Consider the following 26,274-nt stretch of genomic DNA (forward strand, 5'->3'; position numbering starts at 1 on the left):
CGTCACAGAGTCACGCTGCATTAAATGAATCTGACAAAAGGAATAGTACGAAGGACACGGACTCCATGGAGGCATAAACGATCTGCCCCCCCATACTTCTGGTATAAATAGCAACTCTCAAGTACGAGAAACTCCTCTCTAATCTCTAGATTCTTTCACTTATTTACAAACTTTCAAAAGACGATAATTTGCTATCGAAGACTCCAACCACAAGGCCACCCTCTTCCAATTACCTTTTTCTTTATTTTCATAGGCCCAATTTTAAAAATTTGAATTGCCAAAATCAAGCTAAAAAATATACCAAACACACGTTAACATAGGAGTAAGAGAATTGAACAATCACTTTCCCAACTCCATTATTAGTACGCCAAAAATGGTGCCGGTCAAAGTCAAAGACCGAGCATTTAAAAACAGAGAGCTTTCTCAGCTCAAGAAGCAAAACTATGGGCTAAACGCGTTGACATTACACAAAGAAAAAGAAAAAAAAGTACGACGCAAACCGGGATAAACTTAAAACAGCAACCGGAGCTGTGAACTTCCCAAAAATGATGTTTAATCAACAGTTCTGTCAACCTACCTACTCAAAGAGGGGTCTGCATATCTCTGATGTGGTCCTGTGGAGACGGAGATACTTCTATATGAATAATAAAGCAACCAAATAACTAGGAGTTGGTTCAAATAGTAAGGATATTGGTTTTGGTATTATGCTCTCTTTCTTAAAGGTCATGTGCCCCCGGATTAGTTGGAACTCTACTCCCAAACACCCATGCCAACAAAAACTGAAGAAACCCAATAAAGAAAAACAGCATGTTTCACTTAATCAGAATGATATTGCTGTGTTTAAGAAAAAACTATGGATCATATATTATAGGGGGCCAAACATATCATACAAAGATAGCCCATTCTTATTGTGCAAATATGGCTGTAACAAGCCATAGCAAAAAGAATCACAAAAATCAACGTATAAAAAAAACTCTAAAACTATAAAGTGTAACGAGTGCCTGCCTGGCCACGGTGCAACAGATCGTGGGCAATCAGATCCCTAGCCTGAATTGAACTCACAGAACTCAAGCTATTGTCACAGATCATCTCATCATCAAAAAGCTCAAAACTCAGCTCCGGACCCATCTCTTCATTTCTCATCTCACAGATATTGTGCAAGACACAGCAAGCCCCAAGAACCACTGGCAACTCTTGGAGTTTCACCTCTGTTCTCTTCTGCAAGCAAGACCACCTCCCTTTCAACCTCGCGAATGCCTCCTTTGCAACCCTCTGAACCTCCCCGACCTTCTCGTTGAACGCATGCTGACACCAAGTGAGGTTCTGGTGCGTATAAGGAACCAAAACCCAGTCCGTGAGAGGATGCCCAGAATTCCCAACAACCCAAACATCCTTCAAGAGCCCCATCTGGGCCCTCTGGCTCAGTGCAGACTTCTCCAACACCTGGTCATCGGGCATCGAACCAGGCCAACCAATGCAAACATCGGTGAACACTCCTTTAGGATCAACAACCCCTGAACTGTTATAGAGTACGAAGTCTTCTGGTTTCTCTCCGTGTGCCGCTTGTTGAAGTAAGCAGCCACGTTAACCTTCGGGGCGATGATAGGAGCGTGGGTCGTGTACATAGAACCACCAATGTTCGGTATCCCTGAAATCAACTGAAATTCATCCTTAATCGTCCTCAATCTATTCTCGTCTGGCCATTGAAGGAACTTTGGCATTAGAACACTACGAATAGCCGAGCAAACCTCGAGAACAAGCTTGTGACAAGTGGATATACCCAACCCGAATCGCTTCGACACGACTCGAAGAGGCTCACCGGTGGCCAATCTCCAAATACACACAGCAACGCGTTGGCGAACCGGAATCGCTTCTCGAAGCATCGTGTTCTTCTTCGTAACAACGGCTTCGAGCTCGTCGCAGATCATGTTGAACGTGGCCTTGCTCATCCGAAACGCGCGGCGGAACTCCTCTTCGGGAAATTCAGGGTGGTTGTGCTGGTCCCACCAGTCCTTGGACCGGTCCTTAACCCACAGCCGGCGATGGTGCGGCTGGCCCCTAGCTCCAGTCGCCGCAGCATCCTGTGGCGGAGGATTATTGGACCCGGCATTGTCCGGTGCAGCAGCGGTAGCGGCAGAAACAGGGGACCGGCGGGCCCGCTTGGTCCTAGAGGAATCCAATTGGTCCAAATCAGAGTAAATACTTTCGAGCTGTGAATAGAAGTCGTTCATAGCTCGAGTATTTTCCATGGTGTCGGCCTCGGAGAGGGCCTTATCTTGCTGAGCATCCAAAATCCACCCTCTTTCTTGATCTTGCTTCTCCTCCTCACCTAACAAGACTAGTGAACTCATTAGCATATCCCTCAACGCGCTCTGCTTCGTCTCTTCCTTATTACCCCCACCACTTTCTTTCCGTCTCCGCTTTATCGAGTTTTTGTTCACATTGAAATTCTCCATCTCTTGGAACAAACTGTAGAGGTATGAATGATCTTCTTGATTAAGAAATGGGAAAGAACTAATTTCCATTACTGATACAGGGATATCAAGGTGACAAGTTGTTCGACAAAACGTGTGAATGAAAATGTGAACGCTAGAGACTTGAATCTGAGAAGAAAATGGTGGAACGAAAATATATATATATATATATATATAAACACACAACAGCGCAAGGAAGCGTGTGCGCATGTGTGAACACGCGGTGGTGGCAGGCTTTGACGCTGACTTGACCTTTTTCATCTTTCGGATTAAATAATAAAGGATAGCGACGTGGAAGGGCCTTACGCGGTTGGAACCTTCAAGCTGCTGCGGGGAAGGGTTGGGAATATTTGGTTATTCAAGAAACACGTTGGGAAAAGAAGCGAAGAAGGTTGTGGGGAAGCTTCCTTACTTGTGAGGGTCAAAGGAGAGGAATATTGCCGAAAAGAGTATAACGAATATTTTCAATTTTTTTTTTTTTTTCAATATGTCAAATGAGGAAAACAGTCCTACCCACCGAGGGTTTGTCCCGACAGTAGGTTTATTTATTTATTTATTCATTTAATGATTAAATAAATATTTTTTAATAATATTGTATTTTTTAAAAAATATTTAAATGTATAAAAAAATGTATGAAAGAAAATAAAAAAATAAAAATATTATAAGTCTTTTATTTTTTAACTTTCATTTTATTTTTATCGGTACTAGGTAATTGAGAACAAAATCTTAATTAATCTTGAGAATGCACACAATTTTTACAACGAGTTTCTTGCAAATACATTTCAAATAATTTAAAAAAAAAATTCTCAATCCGTCTCTAAAACGAGTGAGACTATTGCCAATGTTAACTCTCATGTGTTTTGAGTTTTGATTGGATGAGAGTTGACCTTCCTTTGTACACGAGTCAAGAACGAGATGGAATGCTATACATTGTCAACAAGAGAAGCCCATCAACATTAAATGTTAACAACCTTAAAGAAATAAAAACAATGTCAAAAGCTTCAAGGAGACTTCGGCCCCAAGGAGTCTTAACGGTTATTTTGGGGAGGGAGGGAGCGTTTCTTTTTGTTGTGAAAGCATTCTCTCTCACTTTTGTACTTCCAAATATTCATTTTTAATCTACGAATCCTCGTATTTTATTTTATTTTTATTATTAGATATTATTTTTTTAAAAAAAATTTTATGTACAGTTATTTTTATGTATTTTTTACACACTTTACTAATATATTTTGGCTGCATTTTTTTTAATATAAAATAAATATTGAGTTCCGTTATATTAATAGAGTATTCAATGAGTAAATGACTGTATGTATCATAATTGTATTTTTTTTTTATCTACCATTAGAAGTCTCTCCATCTGATTTATTGAAGTCAGTCTGAATCCAATCGTGTTGATGCGTGGCCCCACATGTAACCATCTATGGTCGTATATGACCCGATTTTATCCGCTATCAACCCACTTTCTACAATGTTTTCTCTTTGAGTAGTACTATTTGAAAACTTTTACACCATACATTATCTACGTGATATAATTTGATTTGTAAGATTCAAATTTTACAAAAGTTTTAAAAGTAGTATGCATTAGAGTAGTTAAAACTCTAAAACTCCACTTTTGAGTTACAGTAAATTCATTCATTTCTTCAAATTTGACAAGTTATTATTCATCTTTAAAATAATATTTTACTCTAAAAATATTCTCAATCCCAATGACTACTATTAGATAATTAGGTTGAGGAAAAAGTAGTTGGAAAACAATAATTTTAAATAAGAATTAAATTATTAATTAATATATAGAATGTATTTGTAAAATATAAAAAAATTAAAAACTATTATTAAAATATATAATATTATATTATTATTTTGACTTTTAGATTGATAATCCAATATAGATTAATCTCTCTAATGATTTTGACTTTAATCAAAACTTTAACTTTTAGTCAAATTTTAGACTTGACAATAATTAGACCATTATTAGAACATTGACAATGGACTAGCTATTTGCCAATGTAAGTCCAAATTGAAAGTAAATATAAGAAAAAACATCTGCATTGGGCTAGCTAAATTCTTGAAGTTTAACATATCTGCTATAGTATATCTTAGCTCCTCTCCATATTTGGCGAGATACTGTTCATCATTGAAAAGATTTTTTTATTATTTCATCTGCGTTCTCTCTTTCCCTCGTTCTTTCTCTTTCTTCATCCCATTTCCCTCTTTTTTTTTCTTCATCCCGAGACGTTCGAAACACAGAGACATTTGGGTCTTCTTCGATCGTCCACGCCCTCTTCTCTCCGTCGGTTGTCCACGCCATCATGTTCCAGCCCACAAATCGTCCACGCCATCATCTTCCAACCGACAAATCGACCACGCCGTCGTCTTCCAGCCCACAAGAGACCTGCGCATTTCCTCCCCAAATCTTTCACAACAAAATCACAATTTGGGTATTTCTTACAAACTGATTTCTGATTTGGGATTCGATTTACATGGGTTTCGATTTACATGGATTTCGATTTACACTCTCATACGATGTAGAATTTATTCTTTTATTCAGCCTTGTTTTTTCTTTTATTGTTTTGTTTTCCGTTGCCTTGAAAAGGTTGAACAACTGATCGAAAACCAATTGAAAAAGTTTTCCATTGTCTACATATCCCCAAATATCTACTTGTTGATGCACCTAAGTTTCATGTTAAAGATCTAGATTATGCATATTTGGTTTAGTTGAAGAGTTTACTAAGTTAGTAAAGCAGAAGTTTGGTTAGTTGTTCATCTTCTAATTGACTATTGTAAAGAAAATCTTCTGTAAGTTGTGGTTGGTTTGTTTGAAAATACAGACGATGCCCTTGTGTTTGTTTCTTTTTTCAAGTCTATTGTTTGGTACTCTTTCTTGAGTAATTTTGATACGGATGCTTGGTTCTATTGCCTGATGAGATATATTCAGAAACTAACTTCTTCAAACATAATGTATCAAGAGCAAACGCTATAATATCTCTCAAAAAGTTGTCCCCTTAGAATATAGTTGTCAATAATAATGTTAATTATTGAAGTCTAATGCAACCAAATGAAGACCAGACGATAAGAGTTCTGAGCAGCCCAATCTCACAAAAGCAATTAAATAGTTTTCTTCATTGTAAATTTTAGTTTTCTTTACCTGGGGCTGCTTGGAATTTCTGTATACTCTGAACTAGACAGAACTGCCACTAATTGTAGAGTTCCGATAAGTAAATATAATCAACAAGATTCTGATATGAACATGATGCATTGTGCAGATTTTGAGATGAAATAAATCTAATATGAGCAATGTTTGTTTCTTCATATGGTTGATACAAGATTTGGTTATGCTCATTTGATCACAATTTAGTTTTACAATGCTCATAATCTAGTTTTACAATATAGTTTTACATATTTGTTTCAGTCTTCTCGAGGTAAGCTTTTAGGCTTGCAGTGTATATATAACTGCACCCAATCTGCCAACAAATGCTTCACAAGGAAAGATGACTAGGACTAATATGGAAATAGATGCTCTCAAAGAAAAGATAGTGGAGGAAATTTATGGGGTTTATAAGTCTGAGTTAGTTTTAGGACTGTGGACTGTGTTTGTATTTATTTGTGAATTGTCTTGCTCGATACTAATGTTCATTTTATATATGTTGGATTGTGGACTGTGTTGAAAACACTAATGCTGGACTGTGTTATAGTGTCCTTCTTAGTATGTTTAGTAGGTCTGAATTTAGTGTAGTGGACAGATCAGAAGGTCTGAGTTTTAGTAGGTCTGCATTTGTATTTTTTATTCCTTTTCATGAATGAGAATAGAGTTTTGTCTCAATTCCTTTTATCTTTTGATTTCCTTTTGATTACACTTGCAATTTTAGGCACACTGCATAAGAAATAGGTTCAGGAAACAATAATTTTAAGTAAAATTATAGAACTATAGAACTGCTGGGTTTTGTCAATGGAAACGAGCTTAATGGTGTTATTTTTTCAACCTTGATTATAGAACTATAGAATTGTTGGGTTTTGTCATGCAGTTATACAAGATTATAGTTTTAAATGGAAATGAGAATGAGAATGAGTTGTAGTTTATATAAGATGCTACGAAAATTAGAGAATGACAAATTCAAGATGAAGAGAAACATTGCCCATCAAGATTATGCTCTGTGATTGTTAGAAATGATGCCAGGGCAGTATTTTCACATCTCAGTAAAACAGGTTTATCTTTAACGGTATGAAATGAGGGTGGATATAAGAATCTATTTATAGTAGTTCAAATTCAGTTTTCAATTGTATTAATGTCTCTCATACTTACTTTTTATTTTGATTATGAGCATACTGACAAATTATATTGTTGTGTCATTGTCGTAGGATTGCTTTTGATGAAAGCTTCTGAAGGATATCTACCACAAGTATGACTATATATATATATATATATATATACATTGCAAAAGAAGGGAGTCCTCTGCTTGATCAGTAGCGAGGTCCATGTTGCCACCATTTATTTATAGAAGGCATATACATAACAGTCTCTTCCCACCTTCCCCTTCTGCTTAAATAGAAGAAAAAACAATTGTGTCATTGTCATTCTGTATATCCATGGTGGTTTTTCTTTTTCTCTTGAGTTGCCAAGAGGATGAAGGAAAACAGGGAGCCATAGCAAGAGTCAGACAGAGCTCTTGTTTTCCCTGCATGCATTGCCATAATACATAGAATTGTTAAATTTTGAAGGGAAGAGATTCAAAATAAGCAATAGTTGCCATTTAAGAATTGTTGAAGCAGAAGAGCTCTTGTTGAAGCATAAGAGATTCAAGAATTGTTGTATACTTTTTTTTTTTTTTTTGTCAAATATTATTAAAATATATCAAGTGTATTTGCATAATATAAAAATAAATATGTCAAATATTATTAAAATATATAATATTATATTATTATTTTGATTTTATGATGGCTAGTCTGACATAAATTCACCTAGTCAAAAATTAATAGTATAGTTAAAAGTTGAAATTCTAACTAAACTTTAGACTTGGCAATGACTGGTGCTATAATGTTGTGATGTGTTTTGACTGGATGAAAGTTGACCTTACTTTGTACACCATACATTGTCAACAAGAGAAGCCCCACAAACATTAAATGTTAACGACCTTAAAGAAAAAAAAAAAAACATTAAATGTCAAAAGCTTCAAGGAGACTTCAGCCCCAAAAGTCTAACGGTTATTTTGGGGAGGGCGGGAGGGGGGAGCTTTTCTTTTTGTTGTGACTACATTTTTTCTCACCTTTGTACTTCCAAATCTTCATTTTTTAATCTACCAACCTCGTATTTATTTTTATTATTGGATACCATTTGTTTTCAAAACTATGCTGTGCAGTTATTTTTATATATTTTTTATATATTCTGTTAATGTGTTTAGTTGTATTATTTTTTAATATAAAATAAATATTGAGTTCTACTATATCAATTTAATGTTTAAAGAGTACGTAAAAATGACTATATATAATAGAATTGTATTTTTTTTTTTATCTACAATTAGAAGTCTCTCCATCTGATTTATTGAAATCAGTCTAAATCCAATCGTGTTGACCCGTGCCCCACATGTAACCATCTATGGCCGTATATTACTCGGTTCTACTCTGCTATCAACCCACTTTCTATCATGTTCTCTCTTTGAGTACTACTATTTAAAAACTTTTATAATATACATTATTTACGTAACATAATTTGATTTGTAAGATTTAAATTTTACAAAACTTTTAAAGTGGTCTGTGTTAGAGTAGTCAAAACTCAAAGACTTCATTTTTGAGTTATAGTAAATTCATCCATTTCTTTAAATTTAACCAGTCACTATTCATCTTCAAAATAATATTTTACTCTAAAAATATTCTCAATGATTACTATCAAATAATTAAGTTGAGGAAAAAAATAGTTGGAAAATAATAATTTTAAGTAAAAATTAAATTATTAATTAATATATGGAGTGTATTTATAAAATATAAAACAAATTAATAAAAGTATTATTAAAATATCTAATATTAGATTATTATTTTAAATTTTGGATGGATAATTCAATGTGTATTAACCTCTTAAATGATTTTGACTTTAACCAAAATTTCAGCTTGTAATCAAATTTTAGACTTGATAATAACTAGATTATTGTTAATGCTCTCATGTGTATTTGAGTTTTGACTGGATGAAAGTTGACCTTCAATTGTATACCAATCAAGAACGAAATGGAATGCGATAGCAGAGATACATTGTGATAAAGAGAGGCCCCATCAACAATATATAGAGTAATGTTAGAGAGAAGCTATTGTTACAGTGTATATTTTGCACTCACTACATGGCTACTTTTAGTTCTCTACTTTTTTATTTTAGATTTAAGAGATGTGTGGTTTAGATGATGTCACATCATGTATACAAAATGGTTATTCTCAACACTAACTTCTATCCATATTTATTCAAATGTTAACAACCTTAAAGGAAAAAAAAAAAAAAAAACATTTTGAGGGTGGGAGCTTCAAGGAGACTACATTTGTCAAAAGCTTCAAGGAGACTTCAGCCCAAGAAGTCTAACGGTTATTTTGGGGAGGGAGGGAGCTTTTCTTTTTGTTGTGACTACATTTTCTCTTACTTTTGTACTTCCAAATCTTCATTTTTCAATCTATCAATCCTCATAATTTTTTTTTTTAAATTTTTGGACACTATTTTTTTCAAAGATTTTATGTACAGTTATTTTTACGTATTCTTTACACACTCTATTAATATATTTGATTATATTATTTTTTTAATATAAAATAAGTGATGAGTTTCGCCACATCAGCAGAATATTAAAAAAATACACAAAAATGATTGTATGTATCATAATTGTATTTTTTATTTTATCTGCCATTAGAAGTCTCTCCATCTGATTTAGGTTGGTTTGGATGTTAAGTTGACTTGAGATGATAAAATATTGTTAGAATATTATTTTTTAATATTATTATTATTTAAAAATTTAAAAAAGTTAAATTATTTATTATATTTTGTGTTGGAATTTAAAAAAATTGTAATGATGAGTTGAGATGAGTTTAACTTCCAAACGAAGCTTATTGAAATCCATCTAAATCCAATCATGTTGACACGTGGCCCTACAAGTAACCATATGTGGCCGTATATGACTCGATTTTACTACGCTATCAACCTACTTTCTACTATGTTTTCTCTTTGAGTTGTACTATTTGAAAATTTTTACATTATGCATCATCTACATTAAATAATTTGATTTGTAAGATTTAAAATTTAAAATTTATTTTTAAAATTAAATATGTTTCATAAATAGTGTGTGGCATAAAAACTTTCAAATATAATTATTCTTGCTTTTGCTTTACTTTTAGTATTTGTTTTAATGTTAAATACTAAAACAGTTAGTGTGGTTTGGCCTCTAAACAGATTATTCCTTGAATTTTAAAAATAAAAATTTTCATCCTTGAATTTTCAACTTGGATTACTTTAATCCTTTCATCGCATATCCATCATACTTATTAATGGAATTCACGTCAACACCAACAGAAACCCGCCATGTGTCAACACAAAAAATAAAACAAATTTGAATATTAAAAAACTAAGAGATAAACAAATGTTAAATTAAAAAATAATAAATAAAGTCAAGAAAGAGATCTAAACTTAGGTTTTTTAGTATTTTTATGTTTTTTAATTTTTAAATGTTTTTAGTTTTTCTTTTAAGTATTTAAGTTAATTATATTTAAGATTTTTGTGTTGACATCTGACGCATTTCTATTGGTGATGACGTGACTTCCATTGCTAGGTCATATAAATTTGTAACATATTTGTGTAAATCTTTTATAAGAAAGTTGATTCAATTATAAAAATTAATAAAAGACTCACATTATTTTTTATAAGATCTATAATTTTATAGAAAAACTTATAAAAAATTTATATATTTGAAATTTGTACATACAAATATGTTCATTTTTAAAAGTCTATGACATAAACTATCTAAGAACATTGGCAATGGCTAGCAAGTTCAAATTTTGACTAGAATTTGAGATTTTAGCTATAACCAAAACTTTTAAAGATGTTAATCCATATTGGACTAGCTATCATAAAGTTAAAATAGTAATATAATATTATATATTTTAATAATATTTAAAAAAATTAATATTTTGTAAATACACTTGTATTAATATTAAAATTTAATATTTTGTAAATACACTTGTATTTAATATTTAAAATTTTGTATTAATATTAAAATAGAGAGGTAGTTGGGTGAAAAAATTATTAAATATTGATTTGGTTCTTCTACAGTGACTCTCCAAATATGATTAGGGACCCTAAATTATTGTAATTCAAAGTTTCACAAATATACCTTTGACTAATCCAATACAAGAGTTTTAACTAAAAGAAAACTAAAATTAGACTTGGCTGATATTTGATTAGTCCAAGGCCAGGGCTTTAGGGTAAGTTTGGGGCTTAGATGAGATAAAAAAATCTCATTTCATCTCATCATATCTTATTCTCAAACATAATTCAAATACAAAATTTTTGAACTAATCATTACAAATTTTTCAAACTTTCAAATAAAAAATAAAAAACAATTCTAACTTTTTCAAATATTCAAACAAAAATAATATTATAAAACTATATTATTTAATATTTTAATTTTATAATTTTTTTTATTTAATTTTTTTTCTCTCATTTTTCAAAATTTACAAAATACTCAACTCAAGTTATTTCATTATTATTTATAAATTATCTTATTATTATTTACAAAATTTTGATTTTATTTCACTCTCTAAATAAGTCTTAAGTGTAGTTTAGATTCGAATATGAGTTGAGATGAATTGTGAATAGTAGTGAGATGAGTTGTGAATATTAGTGAGATTATGAGTTAAAGTTAATAAATAGTAATAAATAGTAATAAGATCAGTTAAGATAGATTGCGAATACAAATCGAGCCTTAAAGGCCAAAATAAATAGATTATTTTAATATTTTATATTTTATTTTCTTGTTAAATTTTTCGGGACCTTTGGAGTTTAGATCTACTACAAAAGTCCCATTGGAAACCAACCGCTCACGTGTCGTTTAAGGAGATCATCGACAACTGGCTCCACTGGCGAGCCTAGGAAGATGGGAAGATGCACCTTTTGGTCGGTGTGTATGGGACGCGCGGTGTCATCGCCTCGGTATGCGTGTTACCAATGTGCCACTCTGATCCACCGTTTTCTATCATTCTATCAGCGGTATAATATTTGTTATTGAGTGTGCAAGTTTTATAGATTTTTTTTAAAATAAATAAATATAAAATTTATATAAAAAAATTAATTTTTTAAAGATTAACTTTAAATAAGTACACAAAATTTGTATATATTAAAACTATATCTAATATTACTCTTTTAATATTCTACAGACTATAGAAATGGGTGTTTGATTCTCTCTTTCATATCAAGATTTTTTATAATTTTATTTAAATATAAAATATTTTTTAATTTTTTATTTATTCATTACTTAATCATTATATTTTTTTAAATTTTAAAATAAAATATAAAAAATAATACATTTTTTTAAATTTTAAATAAATATAATATTAAAAAAATTTTAAATTTATAATATTTTTATTCAATTATTTTCTCTCTTTTCCTAAAATTTAATAAAATATATTAACTCAAACTATTTCATTATTATTCACAAAATTCTCATTTTATCTCATTACTCAAGCATGTCCTAAATCTCGATTAGAATTTTAGAGTGCACTTTACAACAATTATGAGTGTAAAAAAAAATTAGAAAACCGGTTGAATCTATGGATTCAGTCTAGTTTGTAAGCGGTCTAGTGTGGTATTGGTTCTTAATAATCAAAATCAATCCTAAACTGGTGTAGTACTAGTTTTTATATTTTAAAAATCAATTTAAACTAAACGAGACAGTATATATATTTATGATTTTTTATATTATATTATATATATTATATACCGAATTTTTAATTAACATTACTTGAAATTCCAATCTTTTTATTCAAATCTATTAATCTTTATAATTCTTAATATAATATTTAATATAATATATAAATTTTAATCTTATAATATAAAATTAATATAACATAAAATTTTAATTTTAAACATAAACAATAATACTAAGTTTATTACTTTTGATAGATATATATATATATATTAATGATAAATTTATTTTTGGTTTAATAAATTATAATATATATTCTTTTTGTAAATACATTTTTCGCTTCATTTGGATCATAAATTCCTCTTAACTCATTTTAACTCATCATTACAACTTTTTCAAATCCTAACACAAAATATAATAAACAATTCAACTTTTTTAAATTCTAAAATAATAATAATATTAAAAAATAATATTTTAACAATATTTTATCATCTCAACTCAACTCAACTCAACATCCAAACACAACCTAATCATATATACTCATATAAAAAGTTTAGAACTTATATAGACTATAATTAAATTTAATACTATACTAGTATGCGTTTATAAAATAAATAGACTTCAAGTTTAATATATGTAAACATTATATTATTACTAACATAAATAATCTGTAAAATCAAAAAAATCGGATCATACCGAAATAAAAAAAAACTAAAAGTTTTTGTGTTAGTAGTGATTTAGTCCAATATCATTTTTAAAATTAATATATACCGGTTCATTTTTAAGAAATATACAGAATCAGGCCAGATATAAACCTAAGAGCAATCATTTAATAGAATGCGCTAAAAGTTACCCCAAGTGGTGACATATTTATGGTTCCATGCCAAGAGACAACGAATCGACATATTTGTAGCCATTTTACATTTGTTCATTACCCTCTCCCCATTATTAAGCTTTCGTTTTGATAGTTAGATGAAATAAAATATATAAATAATAGTAAAATAATTTATAAATAGTAGTAAAATAGTTCGAATTAAGATATTTTATAAGGTTTTAAAAAATAATAGGACAAAAAATAGAATAACAAGATCATAAAGTTAAAATATTATTATAATATTATTTTTATTTTGTAATTTAAAAAAGTTAAATTATTTTTTATGTTTTATTTGAAAGTTTAGAAAATTATAATAATATGGTAATGATTAGATAAAAAGTTTACAAATTGAAATTGAAAAATATTTACGTTTGTAATATTTAAATGTTGAGATAAGATTAAATGAAAGGACTTTACAATCCAAATGAGACCTTATATTGCCTTATAATTAAATATTATTGTGTATCTTGACAATTTAAAAATATTTTCATGGTTTCGCGGGAGACAGAAAAAAATGGAGTAGTTAATAGTTATTAGGTGCTTCAAGAGTAAGAATACGCTATACTTCCATCTTTTTATAGGATGTCACATTAATTATAATCGTTGTTTATATAAATAATTTTAAATACATAACACTGTGATAGGATAGAAGTATCGCGCTCCAAAAATACTTTATAGTTTTTCGAAAAATGAAGGACCTATAAAATTTATTAATGTTTGTCTAAATAGTTTGGGTAGTTATTAAAAAAAAAACAAAAAAAGGGTTTGGGTAGTATTAAATAAGCAATAAATTCTGTAAAACTCATTTTATACGCATGTGACCATGTCTCTCTTCTAATTTCAAATACTTAAATTTGGACAATAACTATATTAGTGACATAAGAAATAATTCTCACAAGTTTCAAATAGATAAGTATCACGTAAGTTTTTGTAAAAAAATAGACCACACTTTAAAAAAAAATATAAAAAAATAATTATTTATTAGTGAAATCTACTTTTTTATAAATAATTTTTATGAGACTTATCTATTTTAAGAGAAATTTTATTTGTAGTTCCTATTTGAAGACTGAATGTACAGATCTTTTATTAAATGAGAAAAAAATCATTTTAAGAAAGATATTTTTGTAATTTTAAAAAAATTTAAAAATAAAATTATCTAAGCTTATATTACAGTCTTCAAATAGAGTCTATCTAGAATTATTCTTATTTTAGAGTTGTAACTAGTATTTCGGATAAGTATCAAGCATGTATCAGAGATTATCAAAAAAAGTTTTTGGTGATGCCCTCTACTCATAATTTTCACATAGTTTCTCGAGTTTTGTTACATTTTAAAGAATTGCCCAAGAGAGAAGTAGTGGCTCTTAATTTTAGTTTTTAGATAATGAATTATTTAATGCCAAGAACAAATTATTTATTTATTTAATATATTTGGATGAAAAATGTGAGCCCAGAACCGAGTGGTTGAGGAACAAAGACCCAGATGAGTTCCTGCTCTTCCATGGCTTCCCTTCTCAGTCCACGTCCTACGGCATCTCTCCTGCACAAGGTAGTTTGATCATATATCGCTGTTTGAAAGCCTCTAGGCACAACAATTTCAACCTCAAATCTGATAGATTTAGGGTTTTTTTTTTTTTTTTTTTAATTCTTAAACTAAAGTGCGCTTGGAGAGCTATTGTATAACCCTTCAAATTATGGCTTCAAGAAGAATGTTAAGGCTGCGTGTTGTGGCAGTGGCAGTGGGGCTAACGGGGGAATGAATTGAGGAGGAAGAATGGAACAGAACCATACAAATTATGCAGTAATCCAAGCGAGTTTGTGTGGTTTGAGGTGGCCATACAACTGAAAGTGCTAACCGCCAGTTAGCAGAGCCGATATGGAGTGGAGCACAAAGCGTCTCAGGGCCTTACGATGTGAAACATCTATTCTAACACGCACAATAGCTTTCTTGTGTTGTTTTTGGATTTTTTTTTTTTTTTTGATAAGTAAGAAAATTTTATTCATCGAATGAAATTGTTTTTGGATATTAAAGTTGTTGATATAAGTTAACCACAACTTTTTCTCAATTATTAGTCACTTGTTTTGAAAAGTTTGAAAAAAAAAAAAAACTATGGTCATGAATAAAGAAGACCCAGATGAGTTGCTGCAATGGATGATTTCTGTTTTACGTTGAGGTGTAGCCTAAGCTTGTGTTGGTATTACTGGAGTTTACATGATTGAACTATGCCTTTTGGCTTAAGGTTCTTGGTGGGGATATTGATAGGAATGGTTAGGAGCTATTTAAGATCGTTGCACTTCTCGTGTTCGCTGTTCATATTTCCAGTTAGTCATATCAATTTTCTTTTATTACCCTGATATTATCCTGATGATTTTGAGGAATCCCTCTATCTTTTATTGCAGGTGAATCGCGTGAGTTCCATTACGTCTACAATCACACAACCCAAAGCTCATCTGACTTTTGTGAAAAATGAAAGATTGCACAGGCTTAGTTTCATGACAAATGCTAAGATGGCTGTTGAAGGGGAAGTGCTGGAGAAAGAGTCAGTCAGTGTCGATGGCAAAGGTGGCAATTCTTGTCATTTTCTACTTAAATGGATTTAGTTGGATCTTTTGTGCTTGACGTTCCTAGTTCATTCAAAGTGGAATAAAGATTGTGAGAGAGTATATCAGCTCGGTTGTGTTATTGCATGGTTGGAATCTAATAACTTTCTGGTATTGGAAGATACAAATAAATTCAAATTTAAGGTGATAGAAAGCATTGGAAAAATAATAAGAAAGGTTCTCCAAAGAAAGGTTCTCCAAAGCATGCATGTGCTTGCAGTAAAATTTTCTCTAGATAGTTAGATTTACCCATTTTCTATCAATATCTCTTTACACATTAGGAAGTGAAAGTCCCTCATCTATAGCAAAATGGGCAGCAGTATATGTCCTGCCTCCCCTTCCCCAACAGATACGTTGGTGCAGAGAGAGAGAGTATAATGTGAAAAAAAAGGTTAAGCTGTTGGCTACGTAAATCACGATCTACTTTAACATTAAACATTTGTTTTTCCCTTATGTGATATTACGTTCGATGCTTTTAATCTTTTGGCTGCTATTGATGTAGATTATGGAGTTGTTAGTGTCCACCATGTTGGAATTCTGTGTGAAAACCTTGAGAGGTCACTCGAGTTCTATCAGAATGTTCTGGGTTTGTTACTTTTCCTTGCTAATGTTTAATTGACATTTTTTTTTATACAGAAGAACATAAGTTTAAGAACAGCTTTTCCTTTTCTTTTTGGATGGTAAAAAATTAGGTCTTGAAATAAATGAGGCAAGGCCAGATGATAAGCTCCCTTATAGAGGTGCTTGGTTGTGGGTGGGTTCTGAGATGATTCATTTGATGGAGCTTCCCAATCCAGACCCCTTAACTGGACGGCCTCAACATGGTGGCCGGGATCGTCATACTTGTGTTGCTATTAGAGATGTGTCTAAGCTAAAAACAATCCTTGATAAAGCTGGTAAGTTTTACTTTTCTTCAATCTGTCAGTTTTTCCCTGTAAAAACAATGTTGCCTATATACAGGGTTGTGTAGGTAGATTTTCTTTTGACTTTTCCCCCTGGTGTATTGGAAATTATATTGAAGCCAAAAGTAAAGTACAAAAGACCGGGGTTTAAATGCACCCCCGTGCATCAGCTCTAAGCTGAGACATTTCATAAGGGAGGGATTCCTAAAGAACAAAAGATAAAGCTCGGTCACAGCCTTTCTTGGCTAGCAGATCAGCACAGAAGTTCCTCTGTCTGTGCGAGTGTTGGATTAAGGCAAAGTCCTGCAATTAGATATTACAGAGCTCTATTTATTAGTATGTCCCGGAGGGGTGAATTTGGACTGTTTGGCATCCAGTTCAACATATAGTTTTCACCAATATCCAATGCCAATGAAAGACCATCCCTCAAACTCCATAGTTTAGCATCTGTGCTTCTTGTGACTCCAATGTTATGGGAGAAACCGTTAACTCATTTCCCATTGCAATCTTAGAATTCCCCTGGCTCCTGCCTCATCCAGGTTTCTCTCTGATACCAATTTGTGTTAAGTTTGAAGGTATTGAGTTGTGCTGGAGTCATCTATTAGGAAGGTTTATGTTCTCGTACAAGGAGGAAAGGCCATGATATATTCAATGCCTGTGGTTTCTATTTACTTATAAAAAAAGTTATTCAAGGCCTTTAGTCCTGGCTGAAGATAAAGAGTTGGCTGATGGACATAGGATTCCAAAACCAATTTGTTGCTTCTGATTCAAGGAAGCCAGCATTCCGTAGGAAAGAAAATACTCTAGGGAACAAAGCGAATGTGCCATTGGACTTCTTAAAGGCAGTTGTCTTTTAGCCATTGTTCAAATTATGTCAGGAGGAAACTAGGAAGAGTCTATCATACTGCGAATCATTGTTTCAAAAGGATGGGTGAAATTACACTCATGAATAATGTGAATTGTTGCTTCGGAATGGTTAGCACAAGAGGGGCAAGAGTCCTGGATGATAATAGAATCAGAAAGCAACAGATTTCTGGTGGTATGTCTATGATATTGCATAACCAAATAAAGGTTTTTGATATTCAGAAGAGCATCACAGTCGAAATCCGAGTCCAGTTAAATGATGTAGGCTCTCAATTTCAGTTAAAATTTTCAAATGGCAGTTTCATACTTAAGGACTAGGTGTGCCTTATTCACTATATTTTGCAGGTATTCCCTACACACTTAGCCGCTCTGGGAGGCCAGCAATTTTTACACGAGATCCGGACGCAAATGCTCTAGAATTTACTCAAGTGGATGTCTGAAACATTTGAAATGTCAATGAAAAACGCATTTGAAAGGAGCATTAGTCTTTGGCAGGTATTCTCTTGGTGGCCCAGGAATACCCCCATATTATGCTTTATGTAATCTATGATGCACAGCAACTACATGTACAGGTATTCAAAAAATAAATGTATCCCCCCCAACCATGGTTTTCTAAGCCCTCGGTTCTACAATTTGCTAGAAATGGGAGTGATTTTATGAGCTAAACCTGCATGTTTGGCAGAAAACACACACAAAATTGTTGGCAAGTATGTTTGTCAGGACTCAGAAATCAGAATATATGAACATATTTATGAGGTGGTCCATAAATTATCTTGCAATTTGAATCAGAAAGTATAAATAGAAGAGAATGGTAAGCAGAAAAGAAAAGAGTACATGCTATGGGAAACATCACAGGTCACACTAACAGCTGAAAGAAAACATATGCAATACATAAATTAACCCATTGCGAGGGAACACTTCAATAATACAGCAGTCTGATCCGAGGCCTGCGACATACGGATTGGTTAGGAAAGCTTCCTTGATTGAATGGTTTCTGAGGTAAAAGATATTGCAACATTAGCTGCTTGTTGCTGTAGAAACTAAGGGACCGTTTGGATATAGAGGTGAAATGAAATTATCTTATTTTATCTCATATAATTGTAACTAATAATCTTACTATTATTCACAAATTATCTCAACTCATCTCACTATTCAAACGGGTCAGTAGAACGGTGTAAACATTATCAATGTTGCCAGCAACTCAATCGAGCTGAGTTCAAATTTGCTCGTTTAATTTTTATTCCTGTCACTAGTTGAGCTTGAGCTTATTTTCGAGTTATATTTATGTTCATGAATAGCCGATAAATTATTTGAGTGAGTTTGAACTTGTTTAAGAACGGTTTCATTTTGAAAAAATAAATTATTTCTATTTTCTTTTTTAACTTATTAATTTTTTTTTTTTGTAAAACAAACTTGTTCTTGTGAATATATATGTATATATTTTTTTATATAATTTACATATACACATATTAGCAGTTATATTTATAAGAAGTCAAGCAAGCAATATGTATAGTCGAGTTATTCGAATTTAACTAAATTCTGTCCGAGTTGTATGTATTGTATCAAAATTAATCTAAAGAACAGCAGAAATTCAAGTGGACTGCAAAATGATGTGTCGCATGATCGTGTCATTAAAAATTAGTATTTATACAAACAATTTTAATAGCATTGATATTTTATAGTAAGATCAAGATGAGAGCACCGCCCCATCTACTCCAGAACTACATAAGCAATTTTCCGAGATCAAAAGTTCAAGAACAATCCATGAACTTCTGTTATTCATATATATACACACACGTTAAAAAGAATAATGCTAGATATAAGTTTCATACAAGTTCTTTGTAAAAAAGTGAATCTCACTAATAAAAATTATTTTTTTTTACACTTTTTTAAGGTGAGATCCACTTTTTTACAAGGGTTTGTAGGGACTTGTCTATTTGAAGCTTATATAAATTATTTCTCTTTTGTAAATAGTAACAAAAAATAATAATAAAATAATGAATAGAAGTGGAGAGTACTCCACTACCCAAACTAGCCCTAAGTCATTTCTCAACCTAGATCCCCCACCCACTTCTAGGCATGTGAAAATGTCACACGTGATCTCCACTCCTGGATGGCAGAACGTAGAGTGTGGTTTGGAGTTAAAGTAAAATGGTGGAGTCTGAGTCTTGTCACAGGGGATACATTATGTTTCTCGAGCCATGCCTTAATTGCTTCGTGCTCATAAGTAAAACCATCAGCAGCAATGTGTGGGTCATCCATGATTTCCTGCATGGAGGAAAGCAATATTTGAGATGCACGCTTCAGATAACCAAATCCATCTAGTGAATTGCAGTCTATTTTACCTGTAGGATTGGGCAGAAGTAGTGCTTTGGTGCATAAATATTCTCTCTTTCTATTCTCAAACTTGCTTTTGCAACTTCACTAACTCTTTTGAGGACCGGTAGAACTTCGGTGTCAAGATCTGGTCTATCCCTGCATCTGAGTTTGGAACACCTCAGTGCAATTTGAGCTAATTCCTCTGTTTCGGCCAATGGCCAATCTCTGACTGACTTATCTAGGATGTCAGGAAGGGAGCCGTTTGTAATGGCATTTTCAATAATCGATGGAAGGCCATTTGGTTGGCGGCCTGTTAACAACTGGAAGGTTATGACCGCAAAAGCATATAAATCTGACTTGGGTCGGATGGTGCCAGTTCTAAGATATTCTGGGTCCATGTAGCAGAGTGTACCAGCAAGGATTGATTCTCTGTACTCCGTGATGTCGTCAGGCACGACATCATAAATAATTTTAGCAAGCCCAACATCTCCAATTTTGCTCACATTATTTCGGTCTAACAAGATATTACCCGGTTTCAGATCTCGATGGACAATTGGATCTGGCTTTGAGTTATGTAAGAATGCAAGTCCACAAGCTACTTCAAAAACTATCTGGAACCGAACGAACCAAGGAAGTGGTGCTTTCCCATTTTGATGGAAAATATATTCCTCCAAGCTTCCATTTTCCAAGTATTCATAGACCAGGCAACCACTCTCAGGACAGGCTCCAAGCAACAAAACCACGTTGGGATGGCGCAGCTGGCTTAGAACTTCAACCTAAGAAAAGTTGGGAGAGAACAGAAGGAAACAGTTTCATCAAAATTGCAGCAACAAACCATAGATTCAGGAAATTCAGCACCAAAGTAATTTGCAAACAAGCATTTATTAGAAAAAGGCATAAAAAAGATGTGAAAGGCAGGGTTGCCAAATTCAACTAGAGTTTTACGATGAAACAAGAAGTTATTTGAGAAGATTTGAGTGGAGGAATTGGTGGTAGGAAACAATGTCAAATAAGGGGCCTGATAGAATACTGAAGAAAAAAAAATCCCTACAGGAAAGTTTGCTAGTCAAGTGCTCAAAGGGAGACCAAACCCATTTCCGCCAGACCGTTATTTTACAATATGTTTGCCTGAGGGGAGAGGGGACCAAAAGGACAAGCGTGGAGAGAAAAGGGAGGGAAGTGACCTACCAAAAGGAAAGCAAAGAGAGAAAAGTGAAGGGAGATAAGGGATTCCCTCTCGCTCCCAGCCCACCATTTCGTCTCCTCCCAAATGCAAGAGAGAAGATAGAGAAAGACCATGTTGAAATAATAATTGTTAGCGGGCCAACAACACAATCGGGCTTCTCTTTGATTTCCTCTGGAGTCTAGACAAACAAATTTCTTGAGGGAAAAACCACATTCCTTCGTTCTTTCCTTTCCCTACCTTCCCCCCCATCTAGCCAACAAGCATTGTGTAGGGAATTTAAGGGAGTTCAAAGAACATTTGGGAGCTTTCACCAATATAAAAGGATATTATTAAAAAAAACTTGACTTGGTTAATCAGATGATCCCAAGTAGTGAGTTTTCAAGCATTTCTAAATTTCTAAAACAAATTCAAGAACTTCAAAAAAGGACCCTTGATAGAAGACAGCAGGAGAGATAAAGCTGAGTCTAGAGATATTACTGTGACTGAAAGTGCAACAGACTTTAGCTAAAAATACCTCTTTCAGAAACTCCTCTTTCTTGCCAGTTGCATCATGACTTAGAACCTTCACAGCTACTGGAGTGTGATCAAGACTGCACTTGTAAACTTTCCCATACCCACCTTCACCAATCACATTACTCTCAGAGAAGAATTCGGTTGCTGCCTCTATTTCATCCCTAGTATACCTTCTGTACCTCAAGTCTCCAGAGAATAGTGCATCAACAATTGTCTGTTTCCCCAAGGAAGCCTTGAGGGCATTCAGTTCAGCTATCTTCCTTTCATTAGCCTCTTTAGCAAGCACCTTTTTTGCCTCCTGAACCTCCTTTATAGCTTCCAAATACTTGGCTTTATCTTCAGCAGCAATTTTTCTAAGAGCTTCTTCTCTTTCTAGACCAGCATTCACTCTTCTAGCCTCTTCAAGGCATTCAGAAGAAAGTAACTCGACCTACAAATTGAGGAACTGATGGTTAAAGGGTCCATGGAATGTGAGATTGCCGTAAGTTTTTCTCTCTCAGCCAATCAAAATAACGCATCTTCTCCAAGACCATATTTATAGTTACACCATAAATCTGAAATTTTGCGAACATAATGCAAAAGCTTTGGATGCAAATAAAATTAATTTGGTTTTGAAATATATTACACACCTTGTTAAAACCTACAAGAAATCCTAAAATTTATTTTGTTTTTTCTCGAAAGGTAGGAAGTACAAAGAAATTTAGTTCAAGTTTTCAACCTTATGCCTACAAATCTTTGGAACATCATGGGATGATAAACCTCAAACATGTTATTATTTTCCAGTATCATGTTACCAAGAGATCAAACCTCTTACATTGTTTTGAGCATGAACCAGCTCTTCACAGGCTCGTTTGTACAGGGCAACAGTATTCTGAATTTCCAGTTGCAGTTGTTCTACTTCAGCTTGCATATCTGACTGCACAGAAGTATTCAGATCATACTTGCATGCCACAAAAAAAAAAAAAAAAAAAAAAAAAAAAAAAAAAAATGAAAGATTTAAAAGTTTCTTAAAAATTAATCTTACCTGCCCAGATATTGTAGAGGAGAAGGAATTGCAGAGCTTGATAGTTTCAATGTCGCCTCCAAAGTTGCGATGATTCCTTTCCTGATCTAAAATGGAATTTTCAGAAGAATCCGCATTTGCAGAAGAATCCATTTTTGTTAATATTTGAGAATTTAGGTAACTAAGCTGTGATATTGATGATGCTCCGAAGCTTTTTTGAACCTTGGGTTCTACATGGGGAGAATGAAGCTCAGTTATTTGTTCAATATTGTCACTGGAGACTTCCCCATAATCTGTTTCAGTATACATCGCATAATTAGAATTGGTCTCTGTAAGAGGAAGGGATAAAACAATTAACAACATGAAAAATTGTTTCCTGAAATATCATGTACTTCCAACTTACCACCAGTGGACGAGGAAGCAGCTGGTTTTGTAAGTATATTGTCTCTAGATACAATATAAATATCGCAACTGCCAGCAACACCTCTCAGAACAGTGGTTGGTACTCCTGGTCCCTTTAGCATCCTAAAAGAAATTGTGATAAATCAGCAACAACACCAAAAAACGAAGAATATGAAACTAAACTCACCGTCCCCACCCCCCAACCCCAAAAGGAAGGGAAAAAAAAGGAGCCAAAACTGTTAGATGAGTTGAGGAAATTACACTTGTGATTTGGTAAGACTATAATGAATCAATGGAATATGCATAGCCCAAGTACACAAACAAAAAAAATTTACTGGAAATACATCCAAAGAAGGGCTTCATCACGTTATTTTTAACAAATATGTAGTACTTGGATGTCATTAGATTATCTATTTATATAGCCAAAAATTTCAAATCAACTTGTGCTACAAAATACAAGCTTATAAACTCCCATGATTAAAAACCTCCAGCTATGTTACCATGAAATCCTACAAGCAGAGAAGCAGCATAAAATACTAGAGCAGCATCTAGCTTCTAGCATATGCAAAATTAAACATAAGATAACCATACTGAGAAAAAAGCAGTCATAACAACATAGTTTTGATACAGGTGTCTTCTCTCGTTCAGTACAAGTGTTCTTAGATTGCACATAATTGGTGTCCTCAATAAAGTTCATACATCTTGCGCCAAATGGTCAAAACAACACTGTCTTGATGATTGTATATCTCAGAAATGGACATATTTCTAACCGCATAGATTATTAGAATATAACAAAAGCACGATGCTTAAAGTAAGAATGATCTCATACCTCATAACAAAATTTAAGGAGCAAGAGCCCAATACTAAACTCTTAATTCTTGACTCAGATACGTATCTAAGAAGTGCAGTTGCAGGATCATTATCCTCCAGAAGCAAAGTTTCCACCTATAAAAGTTATCAGAATAACATTCATAACTCATCACAGGCTCAACACAAACAAGTTAACCTAGCTTGACAGAGACGACAATCTCACCTTTCTTGTCTTGCATAGTTCCTGAAATGGGACAAAGATTTCTTCAAACTTTAGTTTCACATCCTCCATGTACATCTCCACCACATTTTCAGCCAGTTCTTCCACGGGAATATGCTCTCCTGCTGTATTTAAGAAAAAAAACCAACCCGACTGTCATAACATTAAAGTAACTCACCCGCACAACTCATCGGCTATCCAAATTAATGTCCAATCCTAACACAATATTACTTATGAGTAGGATAAAATTTTATTAATGATGAGAAGGACTTTTATCCCATACACAAGAAGCATACATGAATCACTGAACAAACAAAAGGGAAAAGTGCATTAAAATCTTGAACATTAGATACCTATAAAAAAATCTTGAAAATTAGATGTGGAAAAAGAAGCACCATAGTGGGCCTTCGTCCAATGATACAAGGTAAAACAAACGACTTTAACTCCGACACCAAGTTTTCAAAATCCTCAAAGCAACGCTGGTTCCTTTCCCTCCATAGACACCAAAATACACACAGTAGAACCAACTTGCGATGAGCTAAGCATTGATGGTTGCCAAACTGCCCTTTCCAGCATGTTAGAAGCTCCAACACCTGGGAAGGCATCACCCAATTAAATCCCAAAGAGATCGAAGATTATGCTCCATAGGATGTTGGTACTCTCGCAATGTAAAAGAGTTTTTCAAGGTAAGAATTTTCCCTAGTGCCGCTGTCCACGTGAAGTGAAGAAAACCACTCTGGGAGGAGCCCTTTTTCTCCAAATAAGCAACCACGGGAAATGAGACTTCAAGTGATCATGTAACACATTGTAGTATCACTTCACTTCAAGCACGCCTCTCCTGGATGGAATCAAACCCTTTTATCATCTCTACTCCGTCCCACCCGACGTGAGTACAACCTCCATCGCGTCCCACGAACGTTGTACTTATTTACCATGTTCTTTTACTGGGGGGTTTAGTTAATTGCCAAAATAGTGGGTAATGCCGTAACGGTATCTTCGAAGGTTGACCTCAATAGTGTGTAATAGTATCTTGGAAAGTTTACCTCACGCAGAAATAAATCAATCAAGGATAATTGGCACGATTCAGTGAAAACACATGAAAATATGCTCCCGTTTGCTAGAGTTTTACGTGTAATGGAATCCATACTTCGAGTAATAACAACCAAAAGAAATAGATAGCATGATATCAACATCAAATACATTTTCAAAGTTAACCCAGATAAGTCAACCGAGCGCCAGAACTCAATCAAACTGAACAAAAGAAATTTGACAGTCCACGAGACGCAGATAAGAAAAAGCCAAATAGTCTTAGAGCAGAAATTGCTAGAAGTAAAGACACCATTTTTCCCAACACTTTCACGGCAAACAAACAGAGCAGGGAGAAACAAATGAAAGAAACGTACACGGAGTTGGGATTGCAGTTATTTTGGGCATAACATGGACTAAGACGAAGCGATCTGCTCTGGGCATGAGATTCTTAACCGCCCACCGAACAGCTCGTCTGCTTCCCCTGCCTCTTCCTCCGCCGGAGCCACCGTTCACTGCAACTGCCACTGACGTCATCGCCGCCGGAGACGCAAAACAATAGGGAGCACTGAAAAAATATAGAGTTAATTACATAAATAAATTCATACAATTATTCGTTCCTGGAATGGGATGCTATTCCTGTTATTTTCACAAGACATCACTACCTTTTTTTTTTTAATAAAAATAATATTATTCCTATTTTTAATTTAATTTTAACATTAAAAAAATATATCGTGGCCAGACCACTATTTTTTATTTATTTATATATATATATGAACCTGAAAAATAATGATACAAAGTTAGTATATTCAATTATTGAAAAGGTTCTACGTAGGAAATGGCTTTTCCTGAAGAGATGAGAAGTGACAACCTTTTTTTATGATACAAATCTTGAAATTACCCGTTTTCCTGAAGAGATGAGAAGTTGACGAGAAGATTTAAAAGATGAGTACGAGTAATGCATCTCTTTTATTATTATTTTCTCATTATAAATGTTATTAAATTATTAGAGATTATTTATTATATTTACTTATAAATCTATCGTTTAATATAACATCAAGTGATGTTTAAAAGTTGATGATAAAAATAATGATAAATAAATTTATCCTATGATTACGAATTTACGAGTAATACTACTCATCTTTAATACTACCATCATGTGTGGGACTGACCGTCATTAAATAAGTGAATCAATATGTAAAATA

The 26,274-nt window shown here is 33.2% G+C and overlaps 3 protein-coding genes across 3 annotated transcripts; 1 reads left to right on the top strand and 2 right to left on the bottom strand.

Moving 5' to 3' along the window:
- Positions 1-839: 839 nt before the first annotated feature.
- LOC121250303 (protein ALP1-like) lies at positions 840-2,617 on the bottom strand. Its single transcript, XM_041149400.1, is given in 2 exon segments — positions 840-1,511; positions 1,514-2,617. Coding segments are annotated over 2 exon segments (1,542 nt in total). The 5' UTR covers positions 2,526-2,617; the 3' UTR covers positions 840-981.
- Positions 2,618-14,618: 12,001 nt separating this feature from the next.
- LOC121250684 lies at positions 14,619-18,206 on the top strand. The gene is made up of 5 exons (XM_041149866.1): positions 14,619-14,772; positions 15,624-15,786; positions 16,327-16,410; positions 16,517-16,720; positions 17,936-18,206. Exons 1-5 carry the CDS (start codon positions 14,707-14,709, stop codon positions 18,028-18,030), a joined length of 612 nt encoding a protein of 203 aa, XP_041005800.1. The 5' UTR covers positions 14,619-14,706; the 3' UTR covers positions 18,031-18,206.
- Positions 18,207-19,541: 1,335 nt separating this feature from the next.
- Positions 19,542-25,705, bottom strand: LOC121250521 (U-box domain-containing protein 34-like). Its single transcript, XM_041149649.1, has 9 exons — positions 25,447-25,705; positions 24,047-24,168; positions 23,843-23,958; positions 23,015-23,136; positions 22,633-22,904; positions 22,423-22,524; positions 21,610-22,038; positions 19,936-20,685; positions 19,542-19,858 (listed from the first exon to the last, which is right to left on the bottom strand). Exons 1-9 carry the CDS (start codon positions 25,604-25,606, stop codon positions 19,664-19,666), a joined length of 2,268 nt encoding a protein of 755 aa, XP_041005583.1. The 5' UTR covers positions 25,607-25,705; the 3' UTR covers positions 19,542-19,663.
- Positions 25,706-26,274: the final 569 nt, after the last annotated feature.

This window comes from Juglans microcarpa x Juglans regia, chromosome 2D (assembly GCF_004785595.1).
Source record: "Juglans microcarpa x Juglans regia isolate MS1-56 chromosome 2D, Jm3101_v1.0, whole genome shotgun sequence".
In the NCBI taxonomy this organism is placed as follows: Eukaryota; Viridiplantae; Streptophyta; class Magnoliopsida; order Fagales; family Juglandaceae; genus Juglans; species Juglans microcarpa x Juglans regia.

Bases quoted from the DNA above. Each gene is read 5' to 3' on its own strand.
- LOC121250684 (XM_041149866.1), top strand. From the start codon at position 14,707: ATGAGTTCCTGCTCTTCCATGGCTTCCCTTCTCAGTCCACGTCCTACG. The intron at 16,411-16,516 runs GTTTGTTACTTT...GTAAAAAATTAG, and splicing joins GTTCTATCAGAATGTTCTGG to GTCTTGAAATAAATGAGGCA. The intron at 16,721-17,935 runs GTAAGTTTTACT...TATATTTTGCAG, and splicing joins AACAATCCTTGATAAAGCTG to GTATTCCCTACACACTTAGC.
- LOC121250521 (XM_041149649.1), bottom strand. From the start codon at position 25,606: ATGACGTCAGTGGCAGTTGCAGTGAACGGTGGCTCCGGCGGAGGAAGA. The intron at 22,039-22,422 runs GTAAGAGGTTTG...CTCAATTTGTAG, and splicing joins TGGTTCATGCTCAAAACAAT to GTCGAGTTACTTTCTTCTGA. The intron at 20,686-21,609 runs GTATTTTTAGCT...AACTTTTCTTAG, and splicing joins AAGAGGAGTTTCTGAAAGAG to GTTGAAGTTCTAAGCCAGCT.